Source organism: Strigops habroptila, chromosome Z (genome assembly GCF_004027225.2).
Source record: "Strigops habroptila isolate Jane chromosome Z, bStrHab1.2.pri, whole genome shotgun sequence".
Taxonomy (NCBI): Eukaryota; Metazoa; Chordata; class Aves; order Psittaciformes; family Psittacidae; genus Strigops; species Strigops habroptila.
The window spans coordinates 41,603,612-41,626,066 of record NC_044302.2 but is presented as its reverse complement, the minus strand read 5'-3'; the positions used below and the strand labels follow the sequence as shown (position 1 = coordinate 41,626,066).

General features: G+C 41.9%; 1 protein-coding gene across 1 annotated transcript; it reads right to left on the bottom strand.

Annotated features, from left to right (window-relative positions):
• Window positions 1-5,412: 5,412 nt before the first annotated feature.
• CDO1 (cysteine dioxygenase type 1) lies at window positions 5,413-15,755 on the bottom strand. The gene is made up of 5 exons (XM_030469960.1): window positions 14,916-15,755; window positions 12,584-12,661; window positions 10,225-10,382; window positions 8,308-8,477; window positions 5,413-6,172 (listed from the first exon to the last, which is right to left on the bottom strand). Exons 1-5 carry the CDS (start codon window positions 15,128-15,130, stop codon window positions 6,143-6,145), a joined length of 651 nt encoding a protein of 216 aa, XP_030325820.1. The 5' UTR covers window positions 15,131-15,755; the 3' UTR covers window positions 5,413-6,142.
• Window positions 15,756-22,455: the final 6,700 nt, after the last annotated feature.

Below are 22,455 nucleotides of genomic sequence, written 5' to 3'. Positions count from 1 at the left end.
ATTTGTTTTGAGTAGTTTTCAGTTCTGTTGAAAAGACCTCCACAAGTGTTTGGGACTTTTTGATTATGAAAGGTGCTTTTATTGAATGTTATGATTGTGACTTCACAGTCAATGACTACTACAAAGTATCTAGTGTTATTTCCTTTGGGAATGGGCTTTCCCTGTACAGGAGCATTTGATATTTCCAGGTCTCAGTTCAACTTTTTAGTCTTACAATGGAAGTGCAAGGTAACTGAATTATAGATGCTCTGTAAGAAGATTTACTCTCCTTATATTTTAACTCTCCACGCAAGATGATATTTTTTTTAGGCAGCAATAGAAAAACAGATTGGCTAAATGTATTGGAAAGTAGTTGAGTGTGAAACATTGGAAACATTGGGTGTTAAAGCTTTTCTCAAGCAGTACGCTTTCACTCATAAGCAACCATGTTCAGGGAGGGCCACAGTTTGAAGTCTCAGGTAATAAATGTAACCAGGATTAAGCACTCAGTCCCAGTAAAGACTGAAAGTAAGAACCATTGTTTCAATCAGTGTAAAACATTATAAGTCAGTTGATTACAGCATTGCTATTCCAACCTATATTGAATAAAGATCTAGCCCAAAAAGTTGATAAGGCTTCCTTCAGCCTCTGAGTTTAAACCTGGCTATTTTGCACATTTCCTTTGAAGCAAGCTTTTACAAAGGCTTTTTCCTTCCCAATCAATATGCTTAGTAAATAGTCTCATATCAGCAATCCAAGGCCCATTCAGAGCCCTACCTACAACAGAGGAATAGCTATACACCATGGGTCCAAATGCCTCCCAGCAGGCTTATCAGTATTCCAGTGAAAGGGTCAAACTATGGCTTCTATAACTGTATGTAACCAGACCTTAAATGAACTTGATCTTTGCAGTAGCAACAGGCCCTCAGCATTTACACAGTAGTTCTCTAATCTCCAGAGCTATTCCTGCTCCTCAGGATTGCCTGTCCTTATGCTGAGGACATGCAATTTCAGGGCCATCCTCTGAGCCGTCGATAGGAGGTCTCTGCCCCTAGCACGAAGCTTTCATAAGCTGTTTTGCAGTTCTCTTAAGGGCAAAGCTTTGTACCTTCCTGCAGATAGAAACAAGGGAATAAACAATTTTCAGCATGCTTATTTCATCAGAGTGCAAAAAAGTGATGTGCTGCAGGTGCGGGGAGAGAAGAGGAGGTTATTTTTTTTCTAAGACAGTGATCTACAAAGAAAATCAAACACTCTGCATTCACACTGTGATTAAAAAGACAAAACAAAAAACAAAACACAAAACAACCAAACAAAAAGGAAAAACAGACATACTGAGGGTCTGAACCTGAATAGTGAATGGGAGCAGAGAACTGGATGTAGCCCTTGTTTTGGATCAGAAGTTTTGCTCTCTGGTTAGGGAACGTATTTTTTGCTCATGGTAACTTTGTGATTCATATGGATCTCAGGGAAACCAGACAGATCTGAGTAGCGTGTGACACATAATCCTCTTATGACACTTCTCGAATTATTATGAATTAAGGAAGCAGGCTAATGAAATTGCATCTTCTAAGAAATACATTAATTCACATTTAACCATCATGTTTTAAAATGTTCTTCGCCACTGCTGGTCGTAGGTCAACCAGTTAGCTAAGCTAGATCTGAGACACCACAGGGCCCTGAAAGAATATACATCTAAAACCAAGAGCTAGATGGGCATGAAAAATAAACCAAAACATGGGCCAGGAAACACTTTATCTTTGTGGTTCAGAAAAGGACTTTTTTTGCTACTGGGAAGTGTAAATAGAGTTGATTTTAACATTGTACATTCCTCTGAACAGGAAGGTGGCACTCCTCAGATATCAAGAAGTTGGGCTTTAAGAGGAAACAATGTACTTATCTGTCTCTACAAAAGGATTTTAGGGAATTGGAGAGTAAAAGCAAACAAGAAACACATCTGGAAAAGACATAAGATGTTTCATTATTTGTTGAAAAAAGCCCAGATGTTTCTTGTGTAGCATGCAGAAAAGATCGATTAGTTTAGAGGAGTTTGTCTATCCCTATCTGGAGGGTCATCCATCTCTGAAGCAAAACAGTGCAGTATAAAGTACCCAGAGGATTCAAAAATTTGAGATCTAATATTGAATAAAGCTTCATGTGAGCTACAAGAGTCAGAACTAGTCTTGAAGGCCTGCACAATTAGTCCATGTTGGTTTTGCGTTCTTTCCCAGCCAGGGAGGCTGGAGCTACTGTCCATGCCCAGAATGTGAGAGACTCTGACATTTAAGGACAGCAAAGTCTTTCATGAGCTAAAGTGGTAAGAGCAGAATATATCGTATGGTTGAAAAATACTGAGCTTCATGCCATTCTGCTTTTCTCTGCAGAGCCACTGTAGGCAGGTCACCTCTTTTAACCTCAAGAAGGCTATATTCTTGCAACACAGCTTTCTCTTGACCATGAGAGAAGTGTGAAAAAATAATATAAGGATTAGCTGTTGAATAGCACATTTTGTATCTTTGTGGTTTAGGGAAAAAACTTTGTAATGGAAGCAGGGTTATATATATAGGGTGGATTTTGATTCTGTTCCTCTATACATGAACAGTAAAGATGAATAATGCTCAAACATCAAGAGACCTAACTAAGCGTTACTTTGGCTTAAGTAAAAAATTGAAGAAATTGGTGTATGCTGAGATTTTGTAGTCAGTTATATTCAAGGTTCAGTTATCCAAAAGAACATTAAGAAACTGAGTTTATGCTGCAAGGGACCCTCTCTGAGCAATGTTTCCTGTAAGGGGCTTCAGAGCTACTACACATCAGTATGGGGGGAAAAAAGGCTGCTCACCTGCTAATTATACAGAGGTGAATATTCCCAGAACAAATGTCCTGAGTTTCTGTGAATCTTGTCCTCATCAGCCATAGCCACGCAGACAGTGATAGCATTTCCATTCCCAGAAGAGTCCCTGTTGTCAGCTTTTCCTGTGTATATGGCCTATGCCTTCCTAGGGACTCTTTGCTGCAGAGTCTTCCCATGTAAAAAATGATTTTGATAAAAGACTTTTCTTCCAAAACCAAAATCACTGAACCCTTCTGCATTTTTCTGAATTCATGTAAATATTGCACTTCATTCCTGGCGTTACTTTGCCTTCCTATGTCTTCCTGTTGAATTTCCTTCACTGAAATCTTAGTTAATGCACCAGGTCATAGACTGAGTTCCTCCTGCTGTTGCCAGCCTGAATGATTTAGTAGTGTTAATGGTTTAAGGCAGTACCTCTTACCACTTAGGGATCTTAGCTGTAACCCAGGTAAATGTTAAACTCTCTTCAATTTACAGTGAAACTGCTCAAGAGTACCTTCTCAGATGAAAGACTAAACATGTTTATTGTGCAGTCAAAGCTAATAGTCACATATTGCTACCTCATCAGTTGGTCAGCATTGTTCCAAAGCTCAGGACTTCCATATGCTAGAAGGTTGAATAACTTGGCTGTTCAGCCATAAGAACGTGTGAATACTATTTTGTTGTTATGGTTTCTATGTTTTAAACCAGCACAAGTTATGCGAACATATATGTGTAAGTGAAAAGGTGACTATTTCTCATTGTATCAGTTGATATTTATAAATTAAATATTGCTTTTGGTAGACATTAGCTTCGTGCTTGTGCTATGCAGAGCACAAGATGCATAGCTAGTGCTTAGAGAGTGGCAGAGGTGGTGGCTGTGGTATGTGTTCTAAGGACTCTAGACCCAATCAGGTCATTTCTCTCAACGTTTCCTGTATTTGTGCCCTTTATGTTGGATAGGCTACCCCCCTTTGTTTCTGGTATGGCACGCATAAGAGCATGTTCTGAAACACTGAAATTCCTGTGTTATTTTATGCAATGTATGATACCATGTTTACGGTAGCTAAACAGTGTTTGGGATAGCATGGGTAGATAATTGTGATCTTTTTTGTTTGTATTTCTTCTGCCTTGCTGGGCATGTGTGTGGCTAGCTGGAGAACTGTCTAAATTTCTGTATCAATGGCTCTTGGTACAGCTAGCTGCTGTCATTTTGCTGGGCCTCTTGGCTGCCCCTTTCATCTTTCCAGTTCCCCTCACCTGACCGAACCTGTGATATACAAGCTGTTTGGTTTGTTCTTTAATTTTACCTAGTAAGAAAAACCATGATGAATATGCTATATTTGAAGTTAGTTAAGTGGAATGGCTCATTTCCTGTGAGGAGGAGGAGGAGAACAAGAGGTAATGGGTGCAAATTGGTATACAATGCATTTTGTCTAAACATAAGACTTTTTTACTGTGAGGGTGGTCAAACACTGGTGCCCAGAGAGGCTGTCATGCCTCCATCCTTGGAGATACTCAAAACCCAACTCGACATAGTCCTCAGCTACCTGCTCTAGGTGACCTTGCATGAGTGGGATGGCTGGACTTCCTGCTTCCGTTCATCTCTGGTGCTGCAACACTCTCACAACAGCTTGAGCCATGACAAATTAAGATGCTCCATCCCAACATCTGGCTCTTGACAAGATTTTTCAGGAGCTGGTTCATAGTGGATGAGAAAGAAACAAGCTAAACCCTGGGGTATTCTGGACACCAGGGAAAGCACAGGGGATTCTTTACACCTGTAGTGCCATCGCTCCTAATGCTTCTTCCAGTTTCGGGCTGCATGTTACCTTGACCTCTCTTTGGCACAGACTCCAGGTCCACCTCACGTGGACAGTCCCCACTTACTGATGATGCTTATCCCTATTCTTTTGCCTTTAAGCCCCTCTTATCTTTCCATTTTTCTTTTCCTTCCACACTCCCTTTCCCCACCTTTCTCTCCTTGCCCCCTGGCCTTCAAGACGGAATCCCAGTCCAAGAGCACAGGTTCATTTAAAAACTGTTACACTGCTCAAACGTTTGTTTTTTTTTTTTTTTTTCCTCAATTTGACACAGCCTTCCTGGAAATATTTACTCATAAAGTAAATATTTTATGTGCTTATGAATATGGAGGGAAGTATGTGACATCTAAAAAGGATACGGTTAAAACTTAAACTGCTGCTGGAGTAATCTGCAGTCAGCTAGGAGACTAGGAGATGTGCTCTATATTCTCTGATTATCTTATGTGATTAGCTGCATTAAACAAATGGCATAGCCCCACTGTGGGCAGCTTTGCTGATTTTGGTATGCTTAATTAGAGATAATTTTTTTTTCAAGATCGTTCGTTCCTTGTCACTAAATCTGGAGGATAAAACTAAGCAACAGTGAACTCAAAGGCAGAACTACCACCAACTTAATTGGGATCAGGAGTCTTTGCATGTTTGAAATATTTCCAACTTTCTAAAGCCTTTTCTAATAGTGTATTGCTTGGAAAAGACTTAGGTGTTCATGAGGAATGTGGATTTTCACAAAGTGTGATGAATATTTAGTTACAGGAGGAAAAAGCCAAAAACTTGAAATCTGTGGACAAATCCAGTTTTATTTCAGTTACCTTCTTCAGTAGCTATATGAAATATGTTGGAAACTGGACATTAGCTGAATTAAGTATGATTAGTCTTATTAAAAACTCAAATCTCTGCCCAGTTTTGAAAATCATTGTACATGAAGCATTTCATTGCTTCTATTCAAAACAAGATCTGACAAACGAAATTCTAAAAAACAAAAAGTAAAAAATGCACAAAACTATCAAAATAATAGCCTACAGCATTAAAACCTAAAAGGCTTAATTTAAAAAAGGAAGCTACTGTTAGTCGTATCTAGTGTAATCCCCATAGGCACAAGTGACTGGAAGCTTAGAAGTTTATATAGTTATTAATTACATTGAAAGCATACATACTGATAGGCCTATTAAGTAATGTCAGATGATGTTTAAAAACCCTATTTCTGATATTCTCAGTGTGGTATCAGAAGTGGAATTAAAAGGAGGCTAGAATCAGAAAACAAACTACTTAATTCTGACAAGAGCCTAAGAAAAGGCATCTAACCTCTGAAGTAGTTTATGGCACTAGTTATCTTAGTGTCCCATAATCAGCATTTGCTCAGGGGAACCGCGGATGGCTTGGAAGCTGCCCTAGTGTACTCCTATGTACTACGTATAGAAATATAGCTGGCTGCTGGCCTTAGCCATGCAAGTCTTCTGTCCCCAGTTAAACATTCAGCAGGTCTCACGCAAACATGTGCTGGTGCTTCTCAGTTGTTCTCCTGTGGCACTGCTGTCGCCTAAAGGGAAAGAGAAGAGGTAACTGTCTTAGGTAAAGAGGCAGTCATCACCTACTTCATCTTCTCAGTATGGGCCTTCATTCCCAGAGCAGCTCAGCACCTAAAAATACTTAATGCATTTTGTCTGTTGGCTCTGTGTGACCACAGGTAAGCCCATGGCAGAGCGGAGGAGTGCTTCCTCCTTGAGGCTATCTTCTTTCCCTGATACTCTGCCCTACTTCATTTTGACAGAAAGTGCTTGAAAATCCATCTTGGAAGACAGGCTGCAAAGAGAAACCACCTACTCCAGCAAAATTCCTGGCAGCAGGAACTGATGTGCTGTGAAACCCAAGACAAAATCAGTTTCCCGTCAGTGAACTTTCGCATCGGTGTTCCCGTGGTTTGTACCCGAACTGTGTAAATAGTTACTTCTATGGGAAGTCCCTGGACATACTACCTACCATTTTAATTATTAGGCCTATATAATTTATTATGTGTTTACTGGAGAGTTAGTTAATTAAGACTTCGTCATGGCTAGAAGCACTAGGGATTTACCTGCGTGTTTTACCTGCAAAAAAATTTATGACAGACAGGAAGTCCTGAATGTGCTTTAGCTAGGCAGATATCTCACTCATAAAAGATACACCAGTGTACTTTACATTACTCTTTTTGTATTTTTAACTTAGAGATCTCTGTCTTCCTCCATCCTTTTGAGATCTGGTAAGCAGAAGAAAGATTGACTTTCCAGTCAGCTTTCCAGAAACCCTCACTGAGACCAGAAGGTTTTTGTAGCGTGAAGTCATTTCAGGCAGCAGTATGGCCCAGACTCGGTACCACTTTCCTCCTTACTGGAATTCCGTTTACAGGAATTCATGAAAGAGACCCAATGATTAGGATTTATCTCCCTCCTGAAAGCCAGATCTGGTTTCACATGAAAGGTACAAACACTGCCAGATGGGCACACATCAAGAGCAGGAAAATAGTCCAAGTCAAAACATCTAGTCCCACTTGCTATTGGACATACCTTATATTTAGTAAATACTTAAAACAAAAAGAAAGCAAGCAAACACTGAACTCTTGCATGAATTTTGTTCAGCATTTTTCCATGTTAATTTACCTCTAAAATCTGAATTATAAATTTGAGTTTACTTTCTCAAAGACCTTTCAAACTTGGGAAGGTCAAAGTTTGTGTTTCAGCAATTTGGTAAGTCATGTAATGTTATAAGCTTCAAAGAAATAATTTAGATGGTACTTGTCAAGTATATAAAACTTCAGCTGTATCTTACTAAGGGCTCACTCTGGGAAACTCCTGAACACTCAGTTTCTGGCTTCAGTGAAAGGTGAAATTGCTCTCTACCTAACAAAGCCAAACAGTCCTTGAACATCTGTGGCTGAACATCAAGAATCTGTTTTCTACCCGTATAAGTAGTTCTGTTTCTCAATGCATGGAAGAGCGCTAAAAAGAACCTGATTAAACTCTCCCAGATGTCCTAACTAGGTTCCCCGAAACCAATTTTAAGATTGCTTTTTTATCCAAATAAAATACCCTGCCATTGCTTAAGAATGCAGCCATCAGCCAAAAAGCCTACTCTCACTCTCAGAGAAAGTCTTTCTGTGTCAAAGTTTTTATTTTAAAGAATTCAATTAAATCTATTAAAGAATTCTTTGCAGTAAGCTACCAGGTTTTGAGCTAATGACTTGAAATGTGCTGCTTTTTGGCAGAACAGTTTGGGCAGGAAACATTACACATGACTTAAGCTGGCCAAAACAACGTAGCTGCTTCACAGTTTTCCATTGACTGGGTTGTATTTACCACCATTTGCTGCCTGAAGATACTTAGCTAGTGACAGAATTCTCAGTAACCCTCCTCTCTGCCTGGAACTGATTTCCTGCTGATGAAGGGGAGGAAGCTACAAAGCAGGCAACTCCACACAGGGGAAGTGCAAACTGACAAATCAGGTAGCATTTGGAAACAAGTTTTATGCTGGTCCTATGTGGGGATGCCCCAGGAAAGGCAGGGCCGCTGGACCTTCCCTCTGCCTGTCCCGAGGCACCAGTGTTCTGTCCTGCACAGGCAAGAGAGCAGCCCCTCGCCCCTGACCCTGCAGGGACCAAGAGCACAGGGCCAGGCGGGCAGCGTGTCAACTCATACTTACACAGTGAGTCCTTTCCCCGAACTGGCTGTAGAAGGTCATCTTGACTTTGTGCTTGTGTCCAGTCCTCTGATCAAAGGTGTTACAGCTGTCGAAGGGTGGGCTGTACAAATGCAGGCTAACGGCAGACTCTGTGTGGCTGATGTTCTCCACGCGGTGCAGGCCAATGGAGTCTACACCAGCAAGGGCATGAAACAAGAGGTTGTGTTAGCAGGAAGATGTAACGAGGTCTCAGATGCCTGGAAAACTGCTTTCTGAGCAGAAACTCATAAGCAAGCCTGTTAGGCATGCCTGCACTTTTATGGGCAGCAAGTAACTCAGTACAGTGAATTTGACTGCTCTTCTCTAGCAGATTCCTAAATACACTGGTAATTCAAAATACATTATTGCCTTCCACACTTCATGTAACTTCTGGATTATCTGCTACAGGATAAAGGCCAACAGAAATCCAGAGAAACTTAAGGAAGGGCATGCTGTCACTAATTTTCTAGCGATCATTCCCAAAGGGCTTCAAGTTTATTTGCTTTCCCAGGAGATGCTGCTCTTCCTAGGAGGAAGCTTCCTCCAGAAGCAGGAAGGTTTGTGTTTCTTAAAATTAGCAAGATGTTTTACAGGAAAGAAGACTTGTACTGCTAGTTCTTAGCCTGGTAGCAAGGACATCAGCCACATTAAAAGTCAGCTACGTGTATTTGGGGCATGCACTTCTGGACAGAGATGTAATTGTCTTCTTCTACAGGCATCTGTTTCCTAATTAATCCTTCTAGTTTATTAGTTTGGAGAACAGGCTTTTCATTTGTCTGCTCTTTTGACTAAGGTGACAAATTAGTAGTGACTGGCATACTTCCAAGCTTAGCTGAACAGCAAGTGTAATTGAACATGTAATACAACAAGGCATTGTCTGTTGTGTGGTTACTAACGAAGTAATGGCATTTTCTGCGATGGTGGAGTAGAAATCGAGCGATTACATAAAAATGTAAGGTATAAAGAATCATATCTATGAAACAAATCATTTCCATTCTACACCAAATTTGAGTTTTTGAGTTACTTAAGACACCTGGAATTTAAACTTATGACCCTGCTGTAAAAACAACTAAGGCCTTTGTACTTGAATTAATATGCTATTTAATACCTGGACTTGTATCATGCAACACAGGCATGATACCCTGAGAATCTTGAGTACACTCTTAACTCTGATATATTTGAAGTGTAAGCCCAGAGTGTCGTTAACATAGTTTATCTGAATAGTTGACATAGGAGAAAAAAAGTCCGAAATCTGTGCTCATCTACTGGGAACTGAAATAAACACTGTGGGTTCTAACCTTAAAAATAAAGTGCAAGAGCAACCAAGAACCATGCAATAGAAACATGCAGGTCACTCACTATTGAAGTAGTTAGGGCAATGAACACACTGTCAGTGTTTTCCTTCTACTTGTTTTACCTGTTTCTTTTAAACCAAAACATCTGTTATGAAACATGGCAGAGATCCAATCCACCTCAGAGAACTGGATACCAAATTTGTTTAAAACAACCAAGGAAGCTTTAGATCAGATGCACACAGGGTACAATTGCTTCCATTGGAAAGAGCTGCTTTGGTAGGAAAACCCAACTGAGTCTGAGAACCTGAGTAATTTCAGATAGACATAAGGGACACAATGCTGAAGGCTGCTTGGTCTAAAGGAGATACCCTGCATATTTAAGTATCAAGCAATTGCTGCAGTGTCTTAAGAGTGAGTTAAAAGAACATGGTTTTGTTTGGTTTACTGAATCTAAACATAAGTTTGTGCAGAATCTAGATAGCCACATTCCTAAACTGTGCATTAGTGTTATACTGTTAAAGGTAGGAGACTAGAGAGCAGATAAACTGTCCTGTTAGGAACAAGTCATGGATGGGTAGTTGTCAAAACAAGCTTAATAGCTTACCATTAATGTAGGCACATTGATTTTCCCTTAAAACTCGTTCTGATTTCTTAGTCATTTCACCATTCCCTTTTTTCTCAGGCCATTCGAACAGAGTCTCCTTTAGATTTCCCTGGAGGATCTTCATAAAGCAGTGTGAGTCGGTGTGGTCATGGATGCTGCTATATATGTGAAAGGAATAACCAAACTCAGTGTGATGTACATATTTAATTTCAGTACAGCAAATAGGACAGATGGCATAGCATATTGCATCTGGACATAGCCCTAAATCAAGTGCTATTGCACACAGGTCATGCGCAAAAGTCTTAGGGAAAATACACTCACAGTGGCTAAGGTATGCCTACTTAACGTACTTCAAACTGCTATGGTGGAAGTGCATTGTGATAAGCTCACACAGAGCAGCAGTTGGAGGAAAGTCAGATACTGTTCAATCATCTATGGCTTTGCCACAGAAGAATACAAAGAAGCCTGGAGGAGGGAGGAGGGCAGAAAAAGTCTTCAGAACACAAAAATGCTTGTTGTTCAGGAAACAAAATTACCTCAGGCAGAGACTGGAATAAACTTCTAAGTATACCTGATATTTGCAGATCCCAAAACGTGGGAGAAATGAACTACTCCTGCTTAATTTCTATGGTCTCTTTACTGCTGGAGTGCACAGAGATTTTTTGAGTAAAAAAAGGTGCTGTACCTCTTGCTCTGGTAGTGCTAAGTACAACCAGCTGCAGTAAGCTGTTAATTTCTCTAGTTTGGCAAAACATGAACAAAACAGCAGGATCTAGTATGATTTGTCTGCTTGCCTGATCTGAAGTATGTTTTAATTGCTACGTTTGGAGACGTATGGGCTAAATAAGTAGTTTAGGTTTGTTTGGGCTTTTTAAATAGAGGACTGCTACAGAAGTCAATGGGATTAGGAGAAAGAGAGAACTTTCCACTCATCCGGGGGGAAGGAGAAGGGAGAATTTGATCCTCCCAGAAATACAGTGCTAACGAGTTTCAGTCAAAAGCTTGGTTCTTGTTCATTACTGTTTTCAGTAAACAAATGTCAGCGTTTCTTACAAAACTGAGATGCCAAGAGAGGAGAGCTTGCTTCAGGCACAGAACAGTTCACAAATGCCACATTGTCACGCTCCTTCCACAAGCCATGAGAACAATCTGATCCATCTCATGTAGGAAGCAAAACCAACTTGTGGTTCCAGTCATAGAATCATAGAATGGTTTGGATTGGAAAGGACCTTAAGATCATCTAGTTCCACCCCCATGCCATGGGCAGGGATGCCTCACCCTAGACCACGTCACCCAAGGCTCTGTCCAACCTGGCCTTGAACACTGCAAAGGATGGAGCATTCACCACTTCTTTGGGCAACCTGTTCCAGTGCCTCACCACCCTCACAGTAAAGAACTTCTTCGTCATATCCTTACATTCCTTGTATTCTTCCTTATATCCAGTCTAGCTCTAGCAAATGCTCATCCAACCCAAACACAGTTTGACACAAATTACAGGCTTTGTGGGAATAGCCTGGAAGCAGTAGAGGTGGTGAGGTCAGTTCCTATATCCCTCTGAGTAGAACATCATGGCATTCCTTAGAGAATAATGTAAATGCTCAACTGCACGCTCAATTAAAACAAACAAAAAAATGCTTCAGCATCTCCTTAGGTTTTCTTTTTATATGTGAGAATAATCAGTCAAAACCTGAAAGTTTTTTTATTCCATATTTTATTTTAGCCCACATTTTCTGAAAGACCTCCAAGGGACAGATCCTGCCCTCACATTTGTAGGACTACACAACGTAGTGTACCATCTGTGCACACAACTCAGGAGGCCACATCAGCAGTGTGGTCTGTTTTGAGGGAAAAGGTGGGATGCATGAACCTAAAGAAAGCCACACACTCCTGGAAAGGTTTTCTCTTCTCACGGCCTGCAGTCCTGACCCAAACCTACCTTTCTCATCTTGTCATAGAGGCAGGATTCAAACTCCTTTACAAACAAAGAACAAAGGCTATGTAAAATCCACCAAGTCCTGCTTCTGCAGCCAAGTGTTGCATGGGACAGGTTGAACAGTCCCTGTTACGCACAGAAGCCACTATGTGTATCTCTGGGACTAAAAAATTCCTCTGGCAGAAGAGCAGCTTAGATTTGGTAGAAAACCAGAGCATTTTTAAAAGCCCTCTAAAGATGTCAATGAGATACAAACCTGCAAAAGATACAGCAAATACTTAAGACTGCTATACCAATACCTCTGCTTAGATTCCAGACACTTTCCAATAGCTCACATAGGGCTGATTATTTTTCTCCTTTTTATGAGAGTGAAAGATATGGTGGCTTTTTATCTGTTTGCTAAACCCATAGTCTTTGGATACGAACCTGCCATGCCCTTCACCCCAGCACAAGATCATCAAGTTGAACTTTCCATTTCCACTGTCCACAAGATTTCTTGTATACCTGAAATACAAAGTGTGTGCTTTTTACCATATCGATATGCCTACAAAAGACAATTATACAAACACGTTTATGCAGGAAGGTTGTGATGTATAAGAATCCTTTCTCTACCTTTTCTTGAAAGCCAGCTTCTACTTGGAAAAAAAAAATAAAATTACTTTTGAGCTTCATTTTTTTGTAAGAGTTCTTTTTTTTTTTTCTTTTTTTTTTTCTGGGGGAAAAAAAATGGTAATTTCGATATTTTATAATATCATATTGCTTTTGAATTACATAGACGATTGGAGTTTGGGAACTGTGAGTCTGGGAGAAGAGTGGTAGACAGGATCAAATCAAAATAGTTGTTGAATGAAGTCACTTCAGCATCTGGCTTATAATTAGAAACAGAGGACTGCAGTGGAACAAGAAAAATAAATGGTTACATTCTTCTGCATTTCCTTTTCAAATATTCTTGGCTTTCCTTCTGTTATGCAGCACTCATTTGTACAAAGCCAAAAAAGAAATGTTGGGCTTTCCGTCCATGGTTCTCCTCGTCTGATCCTGAAAGTTCTATGTCTTCTACTGTAGCATTTGTGTGTTGATAAAGCACCTGTGGGATAACTTCTGCCAGCATCTACTTCTAAACAAAGTTTATCAGAGCAAGATTTCCTAAAAAGATTTTTCATGTGCTATCTTACAGGTGGCACAGCTTAAGGGTTTCTGAAGGCTTTTTACCGATAAGCATATTCTAGACTGTGATTTGCTCTCAAGGCTTGAAAATATCTTTCATAGCGACATTTTACATTTGTTTCCTTGTACACACTCCTGCAAGCCTCCCTGAGTTGCTGCTTGTCTTGTTATACTGAAAAGTTCACTTTGAGAAGGGACTGGGATTTTGCTCTATACATTACTTTCCATAGTGGGGCTCTTCTGATCTGGGGCTGGTGCAAGTAATCCAGTGGGACCTTCTGATTTCACTTCAGCTTTAGTCATGACTATTCACACTTTACTTTGCCAAGTAAAGCAAGTATTCACGCTGATGTCAGGATGCCTCACTCTCACCTAGGAGATGCAAGCAGGGGCACACAGAAAGGGCACTGATGTCAGTTTTTAATTAGTTTTCCCATAAGACCACTCTCTTTTACTCAAGATCGAAGGCTCATAACGAACTACTTTCAAAACGTAACATATATGTTTATATGCTGCCTCTCACCTCATCCACAATTTGTGCATGTTTTGGGTAGACACATTTTTCCTGTGGTGCCAGAACATAAGCAATCAATGCTGGCATTCGACTGAACTTTTCAAGTGCTGTTGTTTCTGTATGGGTCTGGCTGGGGGGGAAAAAATATGGCTGCCATGCAGACTTCTAATGTTAGCACGCTTTGTTTTTCTGATTCTTAGTTTCCTGTGTCCTGCTACAAATTCTGTGCTTTGTTCTGAATGAAGGGTAGTAAACACGAGGTGAAAGAAGGCTAAAAAAGTCAAGCCAGAGTGATGGCTTCGTGAAAGCAAGGTTAAAAGAAAAAGTTTTGGAGTTTTCTGTTGTTGGTGGTGATTGTTTTTGTGTTTTGTTTATTTTTTTGTTTTCTTAAGAAAATGCTCAAATAAAATGTATTTATATTGAAACTTGAGACGGGGCAGCCGCCAACGGCAGTGATAAATCAGTTGTTAGCAAAGTAGGAGTGACTTCAAACCCCCACGGGTGTTTTCCTCCCTCCTGGCAAGCAGGAGAAAGCCCCGGAGGAGGAAGGGGCTGCAGCATGAGGCACAAACGGCTCCCGACCCACCGGTGCGCAGGGCACGCACCGGCTCCTCTACGGACACCGAACACCCACATCGGCGCCGTCTGTCCCCCGTCCCGGCTCGCCGCGCAACCTCTGCGGCATGCCCGCGCGAGCCTCGCGGCATCACGGCCCGGCGGTCACCCGGCTGCGGTGCAAGTGGGGTGTAGTCGTGGTACCGTCGGTAGCGGGTGCGGGGCAGCCGCCGCCTGTGCCCGCCGGTGCCGCCATTGGCCGCCGCCGCCCCGCCCGCTCCCCGCCCCGGCCCGGCCCCGCCGCGGGGTACCGCAGATCCCCCCGGGGGCCTTTGCCCTTCGCCCATGTCGGAGCTCTGCAGGAGGGGCCGTCGGCCGGGTCGGGATGGGGAAGGAGGGTTGTGGTGCTGCGTTTGCTCTGCATCGCCGCGGTCCCCGCTCACGGCTTTGCCCCGCCGCCGGCTCCGCTTGCACGGTGAGGGGCGCGGCACCGGAGGCTTTGTGCTCCGGAGGGGTTTGTACCTGTACTGGTCGAATTGGGCGTACTGCAGCCACTCCTCGGGGTTGCTCTCGTACGACTCCATCAGCGCCTGCACTTCCTCCACGCAGATTTTGTCCTCGGCGAATAGCCGGTGGAGGATGCGGACCAGCTCTTCCAGGCTCTGCGCCTTGCACATCTCCGTCTGCACCGGCTGCTCCATCACCTCCGGCTGCTCCACCACCGCCGGCTGCTCCATTTGCACAGGCTGCTCCGTCGCCGTCAGCCGCTGCCCGCGGCCGGCCCTCGCCGCCTCCCTTTATGTGCCGGGAGGCACGGCGGGAGCCTGCCACCGCCCCGGCGGGCGGAGGGGCCGGGCGGCGGCGGGCGGGATCGCGGCCAGCCGTGGCCGTCCCCGTCCCCGGGGCCACCGACCCCGGCGGGCGGGGGCAGCCGGAGCCGGCTGCAGGGGCGCGCCCCGCACTGCCTGCTTCTGCCCTTGCGTCTACCTCTGCGCCTGCCGCTGCCCTTGCCCCTGCCTCTACCCCTGTTCCTGCTCCTGCCTCTTCCCCTGCCCCTGCCCTTGTCCCTGCCTCCCCCTCTACCTCCTCACCGGACCGCCGCCAGTCCCTCCAGTGACCCTGGCAGGGCTCGCTTTAATATCCCGGGCGGGCGAGGAGGTGTTTGGCATTCTGGTATCGCCTCTGGAGCGAATATGAAAAGAAAAAGTGGCTGTCGCTGCCGGGTGGAAAGCATCTCTCCCGGCAGATGTGCCCTCGCAGCTCTCCCTCTCACTGCCAGGCCTCTTCTTGTGCCATCTTCAGCCCCTTTCAACAAGGTTTGAGGCTTATGAAGCATGGCCCGCCGCTGCCTCCGTTACTTGCATCACAGAGGAAGAAGCTTCCAGGCAGATAAGCTGATGCAGAGAAATATTAATTTGAGCCCCGCCTTACAAAAATACACTTAGAAGCTTCTATTTAAAAGCAAAACAAACCACAATTGTATCAAAGTATCACAGAAAATTGCTGCTGGAGGTTACATAATACAGCCTGCCCTTGGAAAGTGCTGTTCCCTGAAAACTGCGCACTCTGCAGACAGGCTGCTGTGGCCTGACACCTAGAAATATAATGAATGGGACAAAGGAGTCAGGGGGGTTGGAACTAGATGATCTTTAAGGTCCTTCCCAGCTCTTACCATTCTATGATTCTGTGATTCCTAGTCCAGCTGTTAATAGAATGTTTATTAGTCATGAATTCTGGCTGCAGAATTCACCACCCATGATAGAATTGTGCTTTAAAAATCCATCTTTTCTTTCAAAAAGAAAAAAAAAAAAGAAAAGAGTTCAGCTATTTAGGTCTGCCTGATGATCACTGGGCTGGAAGTAAGCAGACTGGTGGTATGGTCTGCTCTAGCTCTGAGGCTTAAAGGTGCTCGCCATAGCGGCAGCTTGCAGTAACCTTAAGGACAGTTACAGTGAGCTATTTCTATCTTGCCTGCTTTCTCTTCTGTCTTCCTGACCTACGCATGAAGTAGGTGTGAGAAAAAGAGGCACCATGAATACAACAGCTACAACTTGAAAGGCTGGATGAACTTCTGGCTGCACTGCAGGTGGGAATACTCTCCCATAGATTTAAAAGGGGCTGGGGTCTAGTGCACTGGAATGAGTTATGAATGCATGTACTGAATAGGTACATTGTCAGGCATCGGTCCAGAACCCTTCCTGCAATACAGAGAGCAGAGCCAACCTTATTGCCACTTTTTAAGGAAGTTGTGTTTGTGTGTGCATGTGTGTGAGAGAGAACTGTGATGATTTCAAGCACTTTTTAAGATCTGAAAGAACCTAAGACCATCCCGAGTCTCTGAAACACATCCAGGATACCCCAGCACTGATAACAACAGCCATTGTGTGGTTAAAGAAGAAAACATCCCATTAAATAATTCTGCAAGAGTTACACTTGCTAGTTCCTGTAATCAGGGTCTCGTTATCTTGTTTCTCTGATAAATGAGCTATCGAGCTCTGCTTAATGATGGCAGGCCTTGGTGTTTATTGGAGGAGATATGTAACCACATTCAGTACTCCTGAATCTGCAAGATGCTATGACATCCACAGGATGACACATAGGTACTTCATACTCCTGTATTAAAACACCACAGTCCCTAAAGTGGGTATATATTTTTCGTGCTACAGAAGAAGAGCAAGCATGTGGCTTCAGGGTAGAAGCATCTAAAGGTCTAAAGACTTTTCCTGTATTTCACATTACACAGTCCTTGTGAAAAGCACAGAACCTCATAGGGTTCACACAGAAAGTGAATCATTCTTGCATTCTTCATGACTTAAATTCAAGATGCAGAAAGGAAACTAATAAACCACTCTTGTTGATACCCTGACAGTTAAAACCTTGTCTTGGGAAATGTGAGCTTGGGCTTTAACCGCAGAAACTTTGTTTTATGGACGAATGCCAAACCACCCAACTATTATGCAAAAGTCAGGTGTAAGCACTCCAAGCAATCATTGGACATGACATTTAACTCCAAGAGAGACCAACTGAAGTACCAGAGCATATATTGGCACCTCACCTCCTACTGAGATGCAGCTAACAGGGTTTTTCTCCTGACCTACTGAGGAAAATATTCAGTTAAGATTGATGGAATTCATGATCTCCAGTGTTAGACACTTTGCACCATGTATTGGACCTGAATACGTAGCCTGAGACTGAAGACTTCATGATGCATCTTGTCATTCCAAATAAAAATTGTGAGCAAGCCAAAGATGGGATCCAAGATGTCTGAATCCTCAGACTGCTGTGACAAACAACTATACTGTGTCTCTTTGATCTGTTAGCCTAGACAGGTAATAGCACTTCAACCCAATAATGAGAATTTACATCTCCTCCTCCAGACACTATGATTTTTACCCTTTTACCAATGGTATTGTCTCTGTTCTCTAAGGTTTCCTTACATTTATAGAGACCACTTTTTAAAGAGAAAATCTGGATCTGCAGCTGTAGTGCAAGTTTTGGGGCTACATGACTCTGAGGAAGCTTAAGAGAAGAGAACATTTTGTCACATTGATCACAATACAGACAAAAGGTTAATAACCTGCACCAAGGAAATTCACCTTACTGAAACACAACATTGTGTTGTGTAGTCCCAAAGCATTACAAACGGGTTACTGCATTTTGGTTTAATCTTATAGGATTTGAGGACTGCTTCCTGCATCTGAAACCCCAAAGTGCTTCAGTCTATGATGCCTAGAGTTATGCTCCTTTTATTTCACATGAAGGTCTTTGGATGCTTGTAAGGACACTGATTGCACAGATATGACCTTTCGGGTTATAATCAGGAGGAAACGTAAGTAAGTGTTTGTTGTGGATGTCATTCAGTTTGCTACTTGGAAGCAATACGCTGTCTGAAGCAGCAGTTCCCAGACTGTGATCTGAAAGACCAAGCTAAATGACTACAGAGTGCTACATCCAAGTGGGATGACTCCTTCTGGGGCTGTGGAGCAGCACTGCAGCTGTTCCTTAGTCATATAACCATGAAAGTGAGATTGATCCCTTAGCTCTTGCATGAGAACCTGCTGCTTGCACAGTGATTCACAAAAAAAAGCCCAAGAACAGATTGTATCAAGCATAGATCATGCAGTGAAACATCATCAGACTACAAAATGCAGTATTCAGTCATTGAAACACAGGCTCCACACACTAAGACATGCCGTACGCTGAAAACACTAACTACTGAACAGCACGCGTGCTGCTGAAGTTAAAAAATAAACCACACTGAAGAGCTGTGAGGCATCAAACCACACAGTTCAGAAAGGACTCTCGGAAGAAATCAGTTTGATCCACTTTTGGTGGGAGGTTAGTAGACTATGCATGTGTTATAAATACAACATAAAATATTGACATTTATTTCTGTGAGAAAAAAATCTTCAAAATAAATTTGTTTCTTTCAATTGTGGTATTTATATGATAAAGCTTAAGCGCTGGCTAGGCTCCTCTGTACTGGCACTATTTACAGTGTAGTTTTCTGTTTGGAGACCTTCTCTTCTTTGAGGTTTCATGTTTCAGAGCTGATGAGCTCTTAGTGCATTTTAGCTCCCAAGAGTTGCTAGGTTTATTAGTTCTGTTACCAAACTGAGCTTGAGGAAAAGAAATTTTTGCCTGCTTTAATGTCATATGCTGATTTTTAATATCATATGCTGATTTTTGTGATTGAAACATGTAACTCAAACATTTTTAACGCTTAAGCCCTCCACGCAATTGTATTTTGACACTATATTCACACAGTCCAATTGATACATACATATTTATATACATTTAAATAATTTTCATGTGGAATTATTCCATGAGAAGACAGAGAGCAAGGACACTGAGAGTCTGTACTTTTCCCTAAATCTTATTAATTAATATTTGTCATCTACTTTTAATAAGCAAAAGTATGAGTGAATTGAGATGTATAAGTAGTACTTCCTCACCATCTATAATCTTCCTGAACAAAAAATGTTGCAGGCATTTATAGCAAACATATATGTAACGATTGCATGGAGGGAAAGCTGTAGAAGCACTTAAAAAAAATTCCAAGATTGCTCCTGAACTTTTAAGAGGGACAAAGCTTAATCCTCAATGTGCATACAAGGGATAGAATCTCACCTCCTTGGCACAGAGGCCAACTTGCAAAGAGCAGTTTGCATCCACAATATTTATCTTCTAACATCCCAAACAGGCTGGTCATGTTCAAAGTGCCCACCAGAAATGGTCCCTTGCCCACTCCTAAATTGTGCAGAGGCCAAAGTCTGTGCCAACAACTGTTCTACCAACTAACTGTACAGATGAGTGAGCTACGGTGCCGCAGAAAATTTCCAGCACTACTGAGTCTAGTGACATAAACGTAGTGTGACTGGCTTAATGTTAAGCTTTTAACATACTTATTTTGGTCTCTTTAGTGAACGTGATTCATTCAACCTTTCTTAACTACCTATTTTAGGAGGTAACAATCCCTAATGAGTTTTTGTTTCTCTAGGTAATTTGGCATAAAGCCAAAAGTTTTCTAACTAAAATATAGTGAGATGCATTTGACACCTCATGGCATTATGGCTACTGAAGCAAGTGCAAAGCCGGGACAAGAAAAAATATTTAGAATTTTATGATTTTTAGCCTTGGCAGCATATTAAGTATGATGCTAGCAAAGCTGAAGTGTGGTCTCCACAAATGACAACAATCACATTTAACATACTTAGTCAGATTCTTTTCCTCTCTTGATGATCCAATACAAAACAATGCTGAAGCACCTTTTTTAAATGCATATGGCATTTTATACAAGCTTGTAAGAGTCAAAATCATCATGACAACCCCAGTGTTAAAGGCATTTTTCCCCCTTTATTGTCTCATCTCCAAGTATGACAATGTTGTAGCATGATGCCTTGAGTAACCTTCGTACAACATCCCTAAAGAGTAATTAAGACTTCAGGATAGTCATGACCAGCATACGCCAAAAGCTTGCGCAACTAAAAGCAGAATTTGATCTGCAAAATGAGCCTGAACAACAGCAACTGACAAACAGAAGCTGCCTTGGAGATGAGAAGGAGTTTGCAGAGTGGATGTGTGAATTTCCACCCCCACCTGGAATTTACTGTAGATCAGTACACTCAAGATTATGTTGTGAGATATCTTCTGTTAATAGCTTATCTCAGCAATAATTCTTCAAAACTTAGAAGTACAGATGATATTTGCTCAAGACAGGCTGAGAAAGCTGGGGCTGTTCAGCCTGGAGAAGAGAAGCTGCGTGGAGACTTCAGAGCAGCCTTCCAGTATCTGAAGGGGACCTACAAGGATGCTGGGGAGGGACTCTTCGTTAGGGACTGTAGTGGTAGGACAAGGGGTAACAGCTTCAAGCTTTAACAGGGGAAGTTCAGGTTAGATATAAGGAAGAAGTTCTTTACAGTGAGTGTGGTGAGGCACTGGAATGGGTTGCCCAAAGAAGTTGTGAATGCTCCATCCCTGGCGGTGTTCAAGGCCAGGCTGGATGGAGTCTTGGGTGACATGGTTTAGTGCGAGGTGACCCTGCCCATGGCAGGGGGGTTGGAACTAGATGATCTTAAGGTCCTTTCCAACCCTAACTAGTCTATCATTCTATATGCACATAGATGACATTACTGTATTCTATAAATTCACTTTCGAGATAACTTGAGTTTCACTTAGCTCCTTCATGTTCTCCATGTGCTTTTAAGACTAGTTCAACCTACAAATTAGAAGTTCATAATTAATGCTAGTCTTTAAACCAGAATCTGAATAATTAATATAAATAATGCCTCCCAGTTCAGAGGGTTTGAAGCTGGTGATTGTTACCATGGAAATAGGATAACTGAATTTTGCATAGCACTATTCTTCAGTATTAGGACATTGTGAAGTACTAAGTCTTTCATAAAAACAGTACAGTAGCTTTCATTGCCAATGCTTACCTTCATTTATAAATCTTTAAAATTTACTTTATTTACTGATTTTATCAATTTGCCTATTCTGTTAATTAATTACATAAAGTCAAGTGAATTGAATTATATCACAAATATGGGTAGCTCAGTACTGTAGCAGCTTTGGGTGGAACATAGCACTCTTCTAAGTAACTACACTATTTTTTCATTTTTTGTATTTGTGCAACTCGTATAGACTTGCCCAAAAGGACAGCCCTTACTTTCATATTCTTTTTCTTCCCTCTGTAACAACTGAAACCATTTAAGCTAGACAGTCAACACTTTTGTTCAAGGCATAGTGAATACAGAGAACAGCTTCTCTGTTCATGTTCTGCTTAAGCTTCTGATATTTCCAATTTACTGGAATTATTCTTTTTAAAGAGGTTAAGTACATAAATTTAAAAGCATTTCATTTCATCTGTGATTTTAGATGCTACAACTGTCACTTTTAAAAATATGAGATTTAAAAAATCTTTTGCAACCTTTGTCTTTTACAAATTCTACAAGCAGTGTGCTGCTAATCATTTATTTGTTCACCCAATACATTATTTACTTGACATGTTGCAGTCCAGCCTGTTATTTAAGAACATAGGAAAAGTTTCTGCCACTTAAAACAGTCACACCTGGATTCCAGACGGGGAGAGCCCATGGTCCTTAAGGAGTTACCAGAGATAACCAAGCACCGACTACCTCCCTGAGGCAAGAAAGTGGAAAACTACAAAGAAAAGCAGCAAAAAGGAGGACTCTCTCCATAAGGAAGGCACCAAAGCTACATGGGGGAATTAGTAGAATTGGAACTGGCAGTCCTTAACATGAACGGAACGGAATAAAGACAGCCACTCAGAGCATTCAGGAACAGCAAGAGCTCGATCAGGTGAGTAGTTACTGTATACTGGCAAACTAGGGGCCAACAAATAATTAGTTGGGGATTGAGAAAAGTTAAGAGCAGAAAAATGCTGAAGCAAATAGCAATAAAATAAGTACTGTTCAAGGAACAAGCTGAATCTTAAATAAATTAATAATTCCCTGCTCATTGCAGAGGGTTGGACTAGATGACCTTTGAAGGTCCCTTCCAACCCAAACTATTCTATGATTCAAGCCTGTGTAAATTATCA